The 16469-nt window shown below is 39.5% G+C and overlaps 1 protein-coding gene across 15 annotated transcripts in view; it reads right to left on the bottom strand.

Moving 5' to 3' along the window:
* ANKHD1 (ankyrin repeat and KH domain containing 1) overlaps positions 1 to 16469 on the bottom strand; it is a 99855-nt gene that overhangs the window by 65350 nt on the left and 18036 nt on the right. For all 15 annotated transcript variants that reach the window (XM_015641767.3, XM_015641773.1, XM_033517763.1 and 12 more), the window contains exon 3: positions 56 to 212. In XM_015641767.3, the coding sequence (XP_015497253.1) occupies positions 56 to 212 (157 nt within the window). The remainder of the gene's footprint in view (positions 1 to 55; positions 213 to 16469) is intronic.

Raw genomic sequence — 16469 nt, 5'->3', positions numbered from 1 at the left:
ATTTGAAATGAAATCCCATTCCATAGCTGGGGAAGCAGCTGTGGTCAGTACATACTTGTCCACCTGGCCGTTGTTGTGATTGTTCTCGGCTCTCATGCGCGTCAGCGCGGCGGCCGCCTCGTCCAGCGCGCAGCTGACGGACGACGTCAGTCTCCGGAGAACCTCGGGATCTGCGAAGGCTTTGCCATCGGCAGTGGACAATTTACCAATTCCTTCAGTGCACGTTCGTTCATCAGTCGGGTTAGTATGAAAGTCACACAAAAGAAATGCAAAGACACTGTTTTAGAGTTCAGCCACATGCACTATTAGTTAAAAATCATTTGCAAACATGCCATATAATTAGCTACTTTAAACTATCTGCTAACATTTGCCCAAGACCTGAATATTTAATTAACTATAATACAGCAATTAAAAACCCCATATCTTTCAACTGGCAGCTTTGTTACTTGTTCCCAAGTCTCAACTCATACCTTTGAAGAACTTAAGGGAACCCCAAAAACCACCATATTGCTGTATTAAGGGTAAATCCAGACATTGAAGCCCAAAACCAGAAGTTTGGGAAACAAGCGTAATTATATTTTCTGAATGTGAAGAATTTTCCTATTTAAAACACTTATTACTCCTTTCCCACCCAAAACAAAGCAGACTGAGTTCTATTTCTTTTTTTTTAAGAGCAGGAAAAGCTTTACCATTTATTAATTTAAATTCCAGTAATTCACCACTCTAAACAGCTCTAGTTAGAGGAACAAAAGTTAAAAATGAAATTTCAACTATTTTAAGTATACTTGAAATTAGTGCCTCTCCTTCACAGACATAACACAGTAGAAATGCTTAGATTCAAGGAACTTGACAGTTATTTTTTTTGTAACAGTTTCTTTGCTCAAGTTTTACTCCACACAGGTTTTACTCCTCATAGTTAAGCACAGCCTATTCAAGATGTGCAAACAATCCCTGCAGTGTGGGCAGGGCTTGTATCTTCATGTACAAATGTGTAAACAGCACAAACACCTTTCAGCCATCCACAAATAACCCAAAAATAAATTAATCCATTTCACAGGCTACAAAAAGTGAATGGTTACTGGTTTATAGATCAGCCACCTTCACCAGTCATGAATCAGTAACTTTTCAATTCCTTAGCTGTTAAAAAGGGTCAAATTAGATACAAACCTCTGGAAATAAGGCACCTTATCCCTCAGAAGATTTTCTATTTCGTATGTACATATCTCTGCAGGTTTGATTTACACCACATTTCCCACAACCTAGCTTGTAATTATTACAGAATAAATCATATTTTAAGTTTGAAAGTTGTCTTCAGACAACATATTTCCCCAGTTTGAGAGCATCCAACTTGCTTCTCAATAATGTAAGAATAATACTTACCAAATTTCTCCACCCTGAACTTTTATGCCAGCACACACCAGGCACTGTGTGACATTACCCTGCATGGCTGCTGCAGTGCTCCAGGTGCTGGCTGACAGCACTGGAACGTGGTGCTGGACATGATGGAGAATCCTTCTCCTGCCATTGAGACAGACACCTGCCCTGGGGTGCAGCAGTTTACTCAGCTGATGGAAATGAACCATGGAGGTTCTTAAAAGATTTGTGTCCTTCCTCCCTGGCTCTTACATCCCACATCTGGATCCCTTCAGCATTGCCAAGGGGCTATGAATACTGATTTATAACTGATCGCCCAGTCCGCAAAAAAATCAGGAATCACACCTCCATCTGTCTGGGTTGGAAGCCTGGCTAGTCCAGGGCAATCAGAGCACAAAAATGAGGGGCCAGGACACTTGGAGGCCACTGGCCACATGACCCCTTCCACCTCCAAACTGTCGAGGCTGTCACCCCTGTGGCCATTGCTGTTAAATATAGTGAGGTTATAACAAGCCTCAAATGCCACAGCTCAGGCTTTATGTATTCATGGAAACGGGATTTGCTGATGGTGTAAAGGGTTGGAAGTCCTGTCACCTCTGCAGCCAGAGCAGCAGGGACAGTGGGGGACAGTCACTGCAAAACTGGGTCAGGACATCCATTTAGTACCAAATACACCGAGAAAGTGACAGATTTTCCACAGCTCTGCTTCCCCAGGATGGCTCACGAGTAACTGCTGAGATGTTTACACAGGCTATTTCTGGTGGCAGTGCTGGCTTACGCTGCATTGCAGTGTACATAAAGCACTGCTGAAGGAAAGACAAAGAATTAAGTCTTCACAACTCTGCACTGAGGCTTCATCTGGGACTGCTGCAACCAAAGTTGAACACCATGGTAAACAACATGGAAAAGTGCTCAAGAGAAATCCACAGGACCCCTGAGCAAAGGCTAAAAATGTGCAGATTTAGCTTACAAGGAGCAACACAGCTGCAGTTTCCCTCCACTTCAAAAAGGTCTAATTGAAGGAGCTGCTAACAGCTGTACTGTTGACAAAAGAAGTGGAAAATACGAAGTCCAGCCAAGAGAAACCAACACAAAAAACAACCCAACACCACCATCAAAACCCCACACAACCCAAAAGGGCACATGACCTGGCTATCTCCAGCCACACTGGGTATCTCCATCATTTCAGCTCTCCAAGGCATAGAACTGACAAGCTGGACAAGCAGGATCTACACTTGAGACTGTCTCTGTTTTAGAAGTTTGTTGTGGCATTCATACCTGGGATTTTTGAAGGCAGAAGTCACACCACAGATCTCCCATGCCTGCTAAAGACAAATTAACTTGTCCCACTACAGCTCTCCTATTCTCAAGTATCTGTTTTCATAGATGGTGGGTTTCCTGGAGGAGTCACCAACCACAGGCCACTGGCTCTTCCTCCTGGATGCTCAAAGCACACTTATAGCTCACTCCAGTTTTGGACTTTAATCCAAAAAATGAATTATAACCACACCAAGGCCTTTCAGAGGGTAAGTGGAAGGTGTCTTTTATTTACCTCACAAGCTAGAGCTCAATCCAGGTGCCATCCCCTGCTCTTAATTTCATATTTTTATATTGTGCATGCCAAAACTAATTGACAGTCACAGAAGACATCAGAGCTGACATTTGTTTGGCTGGCTGGAGTCAAAGGGAGACAGACTACAAGAATTACCACTGCAGACACACATTCATTCACTCCCCTTTTACACATTATACTCAGTAATTTACTATATAACAAAAATTTTTAAGTTTTTATTTTGCTATGATTTGGGATGACTATACCAGAATCTCAATGCTGTAATACTCATGTGTCTTTTAATCTTTAATTTACTTAATTTTGTGTGCAAACCACTTGTTCTTGTGTCACTCTCATAACACAAGGGACTCCAGCAGTCTGATTTACATGCAGGATCTGAGCCAAAGTTATTCTTGCCACCTCCCATCCAACAAATACATGGACTGATCACTGTTGCAGGTTTTAGTCTGAAAAGAGAATATGGGACTCATTGTGTTTTATTGAGAACAATCCACAGTCATTAATCCTACAGAGAGGGTGACGTTTCTAATGCAAGGTTACATTTAACACCAAAATTATGAAGAATATGTTCTTAAGCAAGCCAAAAGGAAATGCCTTCATTCATCACCAGCTGCCATGCAAAGACCAAAAAGGTGAATTCAAAACTAGCTTGGATGGAATTACTGTAAAGCCTGTGCCTTCCAAAAACCTAAGAACAGTGGCCCTGAAAGTCATTACATAAGGATGTTCCTGAACAATAGATAATTGGAAGAACAGAGAGTGGTGTATTGTGCAGGGGGAAGCAGGGCCACTGCAGGGCCCACACATCTTCAGATGAGATGAGCCAGACACTTCTTCACATCTTGTGTAGTGGACAGCTCTTCATCTGAACATCTGCTGCTGGAGCCATGTGCCAGCTGCTCATAAACCCAGCAGGAACAAGGCCAGCAGCACTACCCAACAATGGAAGAGGTCAATGACTGAACTCTGGGCCAGATAATGCCAGATGTTCCACACCTTAATGCCATATTACTGAACTATTTAAATTAGCCTGAAGTTGATTACAGAGGTGTATTAGAACAAGGAACTCACCTTTCAAGGGACAAGCTTGCTCATCAGATACACACCTACGCTCCTATAACCAACACTCCAATTTCCTTGTTGACTTTCAGACTCATCAGGGTATTCCCACCTTGTAACTACCAAGGTTAGAGTTTTAAGGTAACCTGAAATGAGCTGGTAACTTCTCAGTGTGACTGGAGTTTAACAAGTCAGAGATACAGATATTTCCTCAAAAAAATAAAAATAATAAAAAAAAATGCCAACAAGTTTGTGCCTTTGGAAAACACAATTAAGTCCCTCATAGGACACACAGCTAGTGTCAACATATACTTTGAACATCAAAGGAGACTGCTCCAAAAAAATCAACATATCCAAGAGATACTGTGAGATCCTCACAAAGCCCTGCAGATTCAGTGGTGATTGTGCTCTTTCCCTGTCAGTTCCAGCACACTGCATGTTCTAACACACACTGGAGGACATTGACTTGTAACACATCCAATTTATGCCCTCATGTTCATCCCAAAGTCTAATTCAACTTCAGTTTGTACAGAATCAGCTGGGGGTCCTTAAGGGCTTACACACCCCAAAGACAGGTTGTGATGGAAATGTGGGCAGCTTTAAAAGGCCCAAAGAAGTCCAAAATGAGAATCATGGCCCAGAAATGAGTCTTTTATCTTTTTTACAGTATGTCAGGAATCTGTTCTCATCAGCCTGGTGTACAAATAGCGCCTCAAACAACGTGAAGAGGGTTCAAGGATGGAGCAGGAGGGAACTTTATTTTAGGTTCTTTACTGGAATCTCCATTCAGGGGAATTGAGAAGTTCCAGACTGTCCAAAGGAACAGCCACAGCTTTGTGTCAGTGAGCAGTGGCCCCACCAGAGCAGTAGTGACTGCAGCACATCACACAGCTGCTACAAGACAAGACAACAAGCAGCACTGAACACATGCTGTTCTGTAAGGTCTCAGGTGGCTAAGTGGCAAAGTTACACACTGTCTGTGTAACTAAAAAAAAAAAGTGTGCACTTGGTTCCTCTCTGATGATGTCTAAATTTTCCCAAAAATAAATTTCATATTACATCAGTTTCAGGGCCAGTAAACCAAAGAAAAGAATCCTCCATTTGCTTTTAAAGAGTAGTCCAAAGCCAAGCAAACCAAAAGGGACAGTCATTTGCAATTTTCACTGCACTAAGATATCTAATTTGCAGCATCAGAATGAGGGACATAAATATATTTACAATTTTTTGAATATATTTTAAATATTTACATGTAGCTTTTTCTATGCTGATTGCTCAGGCTAAAGTCCTCAAGGCAAAAGCCACATATTGAATAGTGCTCTTTGGGTAAAGATATTAGAAAATACTAATATTTCATTCCAGTGCACTCATCATCTAAAATTCATATGCTTTTAAAAACTTTCATATGAAGTGTTATTAAAAAAAACCCCAATTCACACTAAGCTAAAGAACATTAGAATTACAAGGGAAGTCTACTTGTAGAAAAAAGAAAAGAACTGTTTTAAGTGAGAATATAGACTGAACAATGCCATTTGGGAATTTTGGGTAAGTTTTGTTGGGTTTTTTTTGAGAAAAGCATCATCCAGAATGCTTCTCCATTTTTCAGTGGGTCATTTCAACACTACTATTCCCAGACATGGAATAGTTTGATACTATAGGGATTATTTTAGCTTTGTTTTCTAAAACACTAAAAAAACTATATTGAGGCTTTCAGTCCTTCCAAGCCAAGCACACGCCTTTGGAATCACTACCACTGAAAATCACAGTTATAGTCTGATCTCAGCTCAGCTCCAGAGCAAAGAAAACTCACTGTACCTCCACCAGCCCTGGTGTATCTGCATTTCACAGGAGAACATATCCTTTTATAAACATGTGATACAAATTTTCACTATAAAACTATTTTCCTGTCTCACCAAGTGCATGGCACAAACAGAATTCACTGGCTGCAATTTTTATTTTTCTTCTTCTAAATCAGTATTTGGACATGCTAAATAAAATTCATTTAGCATGAAATTAAGAGCTACAGCTTGAGGGTTTTTTTTTAAATTTTATTAATTAACATTTTACAATATTTCATGTGTCACCATCACAGCTCCCCATAGACTTCAAGAGCAGCTGAGTTCTCAATTGCTACAAATCATATTCCTGACAACAAACTGTGACACTCAAAAATGACATTTCCAATGCAATCTGAAAAATCATGTTCAGATCATCTGCTAAGCATTTTCTGGCAAAAAGCAGAAATTTATTCTCCTGGACTGTATTTCATGATCCTTATCTCAAAATAGCCCTTCTTCACAAAGCCACACTCGAAACATAATAGGAAATCATCCACAATACCCACCAGCAATATTCAAAAGTGAAAGGAGATGCCTGAAAATACCTGAAAGGCCATTATAATATGCACACACCTTTTAGAGGAAACCTCCCCTAATTCCAGCTCCCAATTTTCACTTACTTGACACTACAAACTCTTAATATTACACTTCATTTTACCTCTATTTCAATGCACTTGTGAGAACAGGAGCCAGCAATATCCACCACATTCTCTCCTCTTTCCAGCATGGCAGCTGTGAGATTTTCCTTTTCTAGAATCAAAAGCCAGGAAGTACTTCTCCAGCTACAATTAGTTCTTACTGTTATTTCAGTACCATTTTGATGGCAAGAGCTCCTTTTTGAGATCATCTCCTTTTACATTAGTGTGCTTAAATGTCTCACACTCTGAAAACTAATTTTAAATTCCACACAAACACAAATCCTTGATTAACTAGTCAATATTCATTAATATTTCTTTAGAGAAATTAGATCCATTAGGTTTTAATTTATAAATTTAGATTTCAATTTAGTCTCACGTCACTTCAATAAGGGTTACTTAGTCAGGGAATTCTCTACCTCAGCCACCAACTTCCATTTTCAGTAAAGCTTGGAAACCCAGTAAGCAAATAAAGCAATGAAAAACAGCTTTACATAGACTTACAGATGTTTCTAGAAAAATCCCAATCTTCCCAAATAGTCTGCAACTTTATTTAATTCCTCTCCACCAACCCAATCCACACCATTCCCTTGTTTTCAGAATGCAAGGAAGAATACAGGTATTTGACAGATATGGAATATTTATCACACCAGACATATTTTAGCTTAGAACACTGAAATAAAAGATGGGTTTAAACCTTTTAGCAGAGATTTGTTACCATATGAGAGGTCAAATAGGAGAGAATAATACCAGAACAATTATCCACATAGCTACCTCTTCAAAACTCCTCATCTTATTTAAAATCCTGACCATGCCAGACTTTGCTACAGCAGAACTCTCAATTTTTCTGTCTGTTTGACTTTTTCCAAGCTTTCATTAGGCATCCATTTTCTCTCAGGTATGAACATTAAATTACCTTTCCTAAAGCTAAAATAACATCAGTATTTCTGTGCCAATCTAACATTTGGCCACTTCCAGAAGGATGACCTTGTGCTCCTCCTCTCCCCATGTTTTCCCCACTGCCCTTGCACTGGGGGAAAGAAGAGGGAGCACAGCACAGCAAGATGAGTCTGACTAGCAAAAGATCTTTCTAGGCATCTCCAGAACTGGTAAGAGGAGAGAAAACCATGCAGGAACAAGATTACTGCCTGACTGTGACATCAAACAGCCATTAAACAACCTCACCCATTTCACTCACCTTCCCATCACTCATTCACAATGTTTGTTCCAAATGTTTGTTTCCTAATCCAGCATCTTCATAAAGAAATTCAACCTTTCAATTTTTCAAGATTTTGTTTCTATTAAATCTCTATCAAAGAAACATTTGCCTCATTACAAGGCAACAAGTTCCCAGATGCAACCCTCCACCCTGCTGACTCCTTACAGGAACCATGACTTGCAGACACACTCATCATATATGTGCAGAAAACCATGCTGATCACTCAAACAAATGCACTTTGATCCCACAGACCTATTGCATATAGTTTATATGGAAGTATCATGGATTACTCTGGTGTCCTGATTACAGATGTACTTCAGCAGCAGCAGATTTTCCACCCATCTCACAGCAGGTGGGTGAGAGCTCTGACTCTTAGGTTACCTTGTGTTCTAAAACAACAACTACAATCAGGACAGAAGCAATATCACAGTGAAAACAACTGCCAGTTCTGTCTGAGAATAACTATTTCTACCAGCTCCACTAAATTGTTGGGGTTTGCTCTAGTTTGGTTTTTATTTTTTTTTAATGGAAAAAGCATTCTTACCCATTGGCAACTAAGATCTTCCCAACTTGTTTTTGATTGCAAGAAAATGTAAGATTTGAGAAAAATATTTAAAACACAGTACTAACTTTAATTCAAATTTTAAAGGAAAAGAATCAGATTAAACAGTGGTTTGTCGACATGACTCTGAAAAACCTGAATTTGCTCTGGTGCTTTGCTAGGATTAAATGGGAGTTACACTGGATATCACAGTTAAATAGGAGCTTAGCACTTAGTTTTGAAATTTTTTTGAATGACCAAGTCAGGGATTTTTTTTAATTAATTTTTTCCCCACCCTTAACACAGATAAAAGACAGCAAAAACCCAGAATGAGTTGCCACAGCAGCAAAACCACAGCAAACTACTTGGGTGCCCAATGCTTCTTCCCTTGCCAGTCTTTTCTTCCCTCCCTCGCTATCTCCTCCTGCCACAAACCCTCCACACCTTCCCCAGGGCTGCAGCACCAGAGCATTCAAGCCCATTTTATACTTATAGACTTTAAACAAATGCTCTGCTGGTTGTATCACGCTTGCCAACTTTGCTGTGATTAGCTAAGGGAAAACTTCAGCCACGGGCGGAATTGTTCGCCTGGCTTTGTTTGGACACAGTTAAACAGCAGTGTCAGCACATCTCCTGAGCCGGGCAGTCACCTGCTCCCAGCTGCCCAGCAGAGCGTGAGCACACACATCCCAGCATATCCCAGCACATTCCAGAGCATTCCAGAGCATCCCAGCACATCCCAGCACATCCAGTGGCACCAGGCACAGGGACCTGCCATCACCCACCCAGAATCACAGGAGCTCCGCTCAAATTCCGAGCTTTGGGCATCAGCTCGGACACTCCTGTATGTCAAAGAAGAGAAGAAATAATCTAAATGCTTCTGTGTGCCTGTACAAAGTGGTTTTAAACCCCTAAGTCACTCTTGGGGAATTTATTTTGACCTAAGATTGTAGTGCATACAATATTTATCCATACAACTACAAAGGTGGCAACTTGCTAAGTGATCCAGAAGCAGAAATTATGACCTCTGTAAAGAAAGCTACAAATTTTTTAATTTGTGCCATCAAACATGGAAAAATGTACACATTTAATTTAATTATTTTACAGAAAAATATCACAGCTAATAGTTGGCAATTAATCTTCATTTCCTGGTTCTCCCTCTCCTGGCTTATCAGAAAGAAAGATTTTCTCATTTCAAGTCTGACAATTTCTTGGCTCCAAGAATCTGAAAGATAGATGTCAAAGAGCTATGACTGCTACTGAAACTAGGGAAGGAGGAACATGGAAATGGCACTATCCACAGTGAGAGGGTACGGACCAAAGAAAAACCTCACATATCCCTGAGAAACATCAAGAGAAGAAAAAAAAAAAGATTCATACTGAGAAAGGTGCACAGAATTCCTGTTTTTGACTTCTTGCATTCTAACTCAGCTCAGTATTTTGTGTCTCATCCTCTTTAGGGCTTGAGTCCCTTGAAATCAAGTTACTTTACAGACACTCCACCTATTTAGTGGGACAAGGGGAAGAGAGAAGAATTACTTTCTGCTTTTTGAGTAACCTAAAGGAAGGGAAAGCACCACATTCCTGTGAAGACTGACTCCAGGATATTATCCCCCTGCACAACAGAGATGCAGGAAGGCAAAAACTCAAGTAACATTTGAGTGCTATTTATAGATAAACAACCCACTTGAACTCTTCTCAAAGTTTCTGACAGTCTGTGGCAAACTGAGCCCCAATGGGCTGAAATTGCCTTCCTGAATCACAAAGCAACTCAGCACAGTACTCAGTGACTATCTGGGAAAAAGACATTTGAAAATAATACTAATACATTTTCAAGCAAAGATCTAAGAGCAAACTGAGTGCCAGTAATATCACTGAGCTAACTGAGAAGCTCACAGAGTTTTAGTCCCCAGTTTATGGTAACTATGAATGGCAAAGCAAGCCAAAATACTGAGTATTTTCAGAGAGTGATTAAGTGCACCACTTCTTTAAAAAAACAACCACCAAACTAATGGTGTATAGCACAGACTAGTGTATAAATTCATGTCTCAAACAGAATATTTGAGAAACTCTTCATAAAACCCTCTCCTCTGCCTAAAATGATCCACAGCCTTTCAGCATACTGTCATCATTACATACATGCTGCATAACTAAAGATCCTGGAAGTAAGACCTTTGAGAATGCCACAGTAGATTAGAGTACCAAACTACCAAAAAAACTACCAAAAACCAGGTATAGTCTTCAGAAAGAAAATATGGAATTTATTTTACCATGATCCAACTTGAAGAAAGAACACACCCATCTACTGCTAACACCCCTCTACAAGAACATCCCAGGGGGAGTCATCCCATCTATTTATTTTTTGCAGAATCCTCTTGCAGTTTTAAAAACAAAAGGGAAGAGATGTATTTTCACCCAGCTCCACATCTCTGAAGCTGTGGTGCTTCAGATGGGAGACTTTGTCCATCAGAGGTCACAGCACCACACAGAACAAGTTTTACTGAGTTTCTTCAGAGCACAATGCAGAGAGAAACCGTAACAAGCACGAATCCAATGGAGGGAGTTGTTTCCAGTAGTGAGGATGGGAAAGTCCAGCCAATTAAGATTCTACCAAACAAACTTCTGTCACTATTTCCTCCAGGACTTTGCTCTTAATCTGTGTAAAGACTAAAATGAAGTTGTTCTACCTCTTGCTGTGTCTCTACAGCTGGGGAGGATTAGGTACTGGGTGCTCTTGCTGTAAGTGAAGGCTAATAGGCAAAAGCACAGCCATAGTGCAAGTTTCTTCTTCTTTCATTAGTAAATCTTCCTGCTTTCACTTTAGAGACTTCCAAAACATGCTGCTTCCTTGGTTTTGGCAATACTAGACAAAACCAGCTGGAAGTCAGGACAGGTTGGTTAGAACATTCTTGCTTGCTGTGGTCTTCCTCTTACTACTCAAAAGCCAACTAATTATTTGAAAGCAAAAACACAATTTTAGCCTTTATAATGATCCTGAGCTGTGAAGTTTTTTTTTAAAGGATATATTCAAACATGTGTATCAGAAAAAAAACAAACACATATACACAGATACACAGGGATAGTCAACTGCACACACAGGAATAATCAAATGTACAAACATGGAATAATTTGTAACAGTTCTTCAGAAAAGTAGTGGTAGATTTAAAGACAAATCCAACTTGCAAACCAAAGGCAAAAGGCAGACAACAAATGGAGATGTGTAAACAAAACACAGCTTGCAGGACAGATGAAATAACACTCCTCTCTCCATGCATCAATAGAGCTCAGCTTCAGTAACACGACTCATTTGGGGCATAAAGTTATGAAGAACAGAGATCACGTACAGAGAATCCAGAGGAGAATAAGATGAAAGTCTAAAGAACATGAGTTAAGGGCAGAGAAAGGTTAGAGATTATTTAGAAAAAAACACAAAAAAAAAGAAAAAAGATAACTGAGGGTGGGGTATGGATGGCTGCACTGGAAAAAGGAACACTGAACTTGGATAAATGCATTAAACAAGCAGACACAAACTAAAAACCACTAACTGCTTTACTGCATCTTCCTTCCCTCACAAAGCTCTTCCAAAGGAAGCAGCTCAGTGCTCCCTTCACCCTTGAGTTACATATTTCAGTACATAAAACTGAGGACTGGCAGTCCAAAAAACCTTCTCATCCCAAGGACTGCAGTGGGCTTGGCATGCTCTGGAGCCTCCAGCACTGGAGATTGTCTGTCTACCCAGTTCCTAAAGCCACCTGTCAGGAATGGCACAAGCACAGCTGAATTTGCCTGGGGAGAAGGAAGAGAAGAAGATAAAACTGAATCTTCTGAGACTTTTTTCAGCCAAATTTTTGAAAAACTGTTAAGAAGCTATACAGAATTTCAGGAAAAGGTGATGCCTAAATGACAAGTTAACAATTCTTGGTTTGGAGGCAAATTTTATTACACAGGGGGAAAAGTCCCTGAAGAACTGCACTGTGCATTTTGCTCCCACACCAACTACTTTCCTGATGAATACAACCAGGATCATTTTATGCAATGCAATAATTTTTAACATATCCTAGTATATGTATTGAATCTTCAAGTATTTAAATAATTCATGTGCACAAAGAGTATGACCTGCCTTTTTGTGCAAGATGTTTAATATATTACAGCTCATTTTAAATTTAGAGATTGAAGTTCTTAGCTTTCAAAGTAAGGTCTGTAAAACAGCACAAAATAATTTCTATCAGGAAATGAAGATGCTCATACCCCACTGTAAAAAAAGCCACTTGTTTCCATAAGCAGAATGAAAGATTAGTGGCAGTATATTTCACATATTTTGTTTTTCATTAATCTGGTGAAAACTAGCTTGACTTTCTAGAAATAAGTAGAACTTAATCATTTACCCTATGCATAGACTATATTACCATTTGTTCTCTTAGAAACTTGTTTATAATTACTTCCTAAATATACAACAGTAACATTTTGTCAAAGTTGAGTAAACAACTTTAAAAAAACCAATCAATTCACATGTTACACTGCAAAGTATTGATGACTCAGTAAATCTGTTACTTCTGACACTTTAAAAGACCCCAAATATTTAATAAGAGTATAAAACTGAGAGAAGTGTTATAGACAGATGTGTTATAGCCCACCCCAAGAGCTCAGGCAACTCCTCTCAGGTGTCCCCAGACACAGAGCATGACCCAGACTGTTTTGGCAACAAACAGCCCTGCTCCAATGCAATGACTCCTCCCAGGACATTTCCATCAGCTCCAGGAGGAGTGGCTCTACATCCAGACTACCAACCTGACTTACCAGTTAGTCCAGTATGGAGCTAAGTGGCTGGCACTGGTTACTGCCACACTTGAATATTAAGCTACAGAACTATTAAGCTACAGAACATTAAAAAAAAAAAATCCCAAAAAGGGAAATCTGATAGACTGATTCAGATCCAATCACCTGCACACCCCAAAGCATCCAGCCAATACTGAAACTCTCTTTTGAACACTTCTAAACTCTGATTTTACCATGTGCTAAGGAAACTACATGACTGACAAATGCAGATAACAATAAGAAAAGCTAACAGATTTCAAGGCAGTGTAATTGAGGTTTTTTTATAAACTACTAAGACTCTTTTTACAGAAGATACAAGCAAGAGATGGAGGCTTGTCTACCTCCTCAGTCCTTCCTCACTCTCTCCTGACACAGTTCAGGAGAAGAGTCACATTATGGTGAACTCAAACTTCCAAAAACAGTAACTGCTTCAGTTCCCATCCCCTCCATCCCAGCATCCCAAGGACAGCACCACACCACAGCCATGTGCTGAGAGAGGAGGCAGGGACATGGACCAAAGTGAAAAACTCTGCACTGGGTACATCCCACCTCTGTCAGTAAAGCACTGCTGCTTCTCTCACCCCCAAATTCTCCTTACATTCCTTTTGGCAGAGGCTGCTCCAAGAAGAAATCCTGAAAACAATACTGAATGGGAAAATGTTTTTAACCAGCAATAACATGTTCCTCATACTGGAACAAGAGAGAAAGGGGTGTTTTATCTTAAAGAAGAAGCCAACTTGCATGAAAGATAAAATATAGCAGAAGGAAAATATACAGGAAAAGTTATTAAAAACTATATCCAGAACTGAAAAAATTTTTATAAAAGGAGGATTGCACAAATTGTTTATGGTACAATCATGAAGAACTTGCTGATTACTTATGACTATCTCTGACATACACACACAGATATATAGAAATATGTAGGCAACTTGAGAGATTGAGGAGAACCTTGGCCAAATTTTATACTTCACAAAATAAAATTGGTAAGTTTTTATCTTGTCTCTTCCCACTCCCCATCCCCTCTGAAGAAAGGTTAAAATCATCTCCTCCAAAGAACTCCAGAAGTAAAGCTTTCAGAGCTGGGAAGGTAACTTAGCCATCTGATACCTAAAGGCAGCAATTTAAGTGTTATGACAATGAGACTGTTCTTCACAGCAATATCCATCTGGAAAACAGCTAAAAAATATGAAGCTGATACATTTAACACACTGTCAAAGCATGGAAGTTAATTTGACTGAGAGCAGATTAGACTAGACTTTTTCTAATCTAAAAGCCTACTAGAATAGAAAAAATATTTAAATCATGCAAAATCTCAGAGAGATATAATATTAATAATTCAATTACATGCACACAATTCAGTTTATCCAACTTACTCAAAAGCACAACAAATCTGTATGTTTCACCTACCATATATTCCTTCCCACTCTGAATCTTTAGATGGTGAAGAAAGAAAATGAGGAAGTCATTGTAATGAGCCAATATCTCAAAAGGCAGCAGCTTTCCAGTTAACAAGATTTCAATGGCAGGGCAGCTTTGATCTCTAAAGAAACACCTACAATGAAGCCTATTCAGACTGTCCTAGTGAAAACTGTTTCCCTTATTTGGTATACTGTGTCCATGTAACACCAAGTATTTTAGATGAGATCAAATTATGGTGAAAAGCCTTTCTTGGTTTATAATCCATCACATAACTGGACTAAGGTAAGATTTTGGCCATGTTGAAAGAGGCTAATAGCCCTTACAATTTGATATTGCAACGTTTTTACAATGAAGTTATATCTTTGCTCAAATGCCAGCAATCCTGATTCCCACCCCAAAAAAAGACCCTGCTTCTCTTTCTTTATTTCATAACACCAATACAGATCTAGATATGCATTTCCTGTATTCCACAAGTACAGAGGTGCAACCAATAAATTGACAAACATGAATCTGTTTTCTGCAGACCCCCACTTCTACAGTTTCAAGTGGAGTTTGGACAACCCTTCAGATATTAAGTTTCTAATGCTCACCTTCATTTAAATCACAGCTTAGTTACTCATCAGCCCTAAGAAAAGAAACACCAAGTCCACACATGAATCTTATTCATCATAAATAACACGATCAAAGAATTTCTCTAGCCCAGTCTCTGACACTTTCCAAGGGTTCCCTCGGATGCAGGATGAAAGCAAGCTGTGCCTCTCTGGCACTGTTCTTTTAGAGCACAGCTCACTCCCTGGTAACCCCTGTTAGTGAATAATGAATGGGTTTGGTCACATCACAAGAAAAAAAAAAAAAAGGAGGTTTGGTCAATAGGTTGGCAAGTGAGGAAACAGAAATACACACAGAGGAAAGCACTCAATTTCACAATTGCTGAATCTGCTCTAACCTTTCAGTTTATCCTAAAGCAGGTAGATTTCATCTAGGCTCATTCATATTATGAACCCTGTTCTATATTTCTGCTAAGCAAGTGATCACTTCTACTTTTTGCCTTTCCCAGTTCCAAAATACATAACCTATTCCCTCACCATCACCCTATTAGCTTTCCCAAAGACCAGTATCAGGCCCTCGTGCCTGAAAGAACTATTGAAATTCACAGGTATTAACTGACACATTATTAGAACTCGATTTCTCTTTCACCATTTACACAACAATTAATCCCTCAAAGTCTCAAAAACACCAAATCATTTGTGAGGGTCTCCAGACACCTTTAATACTGTATTTCATCAAAAAAGAAGGATGTGCATAACTCTGCTCCCTGTTTGAATATAAGGATGGACTATTCACATGTTTCATTAAACAAACCTTTGGCTCAACATTCTCTCTCTCAAAATATTTTCCTCACAAGCCTCTTTGCAAACAATAGTGGGAGTCCTGAAGAACTCACTGCTTACAGAACTCCTCCCTGTGTAGATACTCAACAGGAACATCACGTCCTCCAAAGGCAGCTGAAGTTTCTTTACCACTTTCTTCTGCATCTTTTTTTTTTTTTGATGCTTCATTGTCAAAGTGTTTCAATGTTCAGATTGAGAAGGAACACACTTAAAATCTTTGCTGGTAGGGACACAGGCACCCAAGCTATTTCCTCAAGTCAAAAAGCAGTTCAGTAACACTCTATGTCGCTTCCCAGAAAACTCAGCCAAGCCATGCTGAAACACTATCAACAAGGGTATTTTAACTCCAGGGATTAACATTTTGACATTTCACAACTTTCTATAGAAATCTGTGTTTTCGGTGTAGAATATGCCAAATGGGGCTCCAGGATTTTTATTTGGCCACATGCCTGAACCAACACCTTTCTCTATCCTCTAAAACAACCTGCAGAAAGAGGACTGCACAACACAAGCTAGTCATTTCCCCTTCCTGATGCTGATACTAGTCAGGAACAGAAAATTAAATGGGTTTAACCTGTTGGAATTTCCCCCTTTGACCTTTTACCAAC

This window comes from Parus major, chromosome 13, assembly GCF_001522545.3.
Source record: "Parus major isolate Abel chromosome 13, Parus_major1.1, whole genome shotgun sequence".
Lineage (NCBI taxonomy): Eukaryota > Metazoa > Chordata > Aves > Passeriformes > Paridae > Parus > Parus major.
This window is presented reverse-complemented; position numbering and strand designations above follow the sequence as displayed.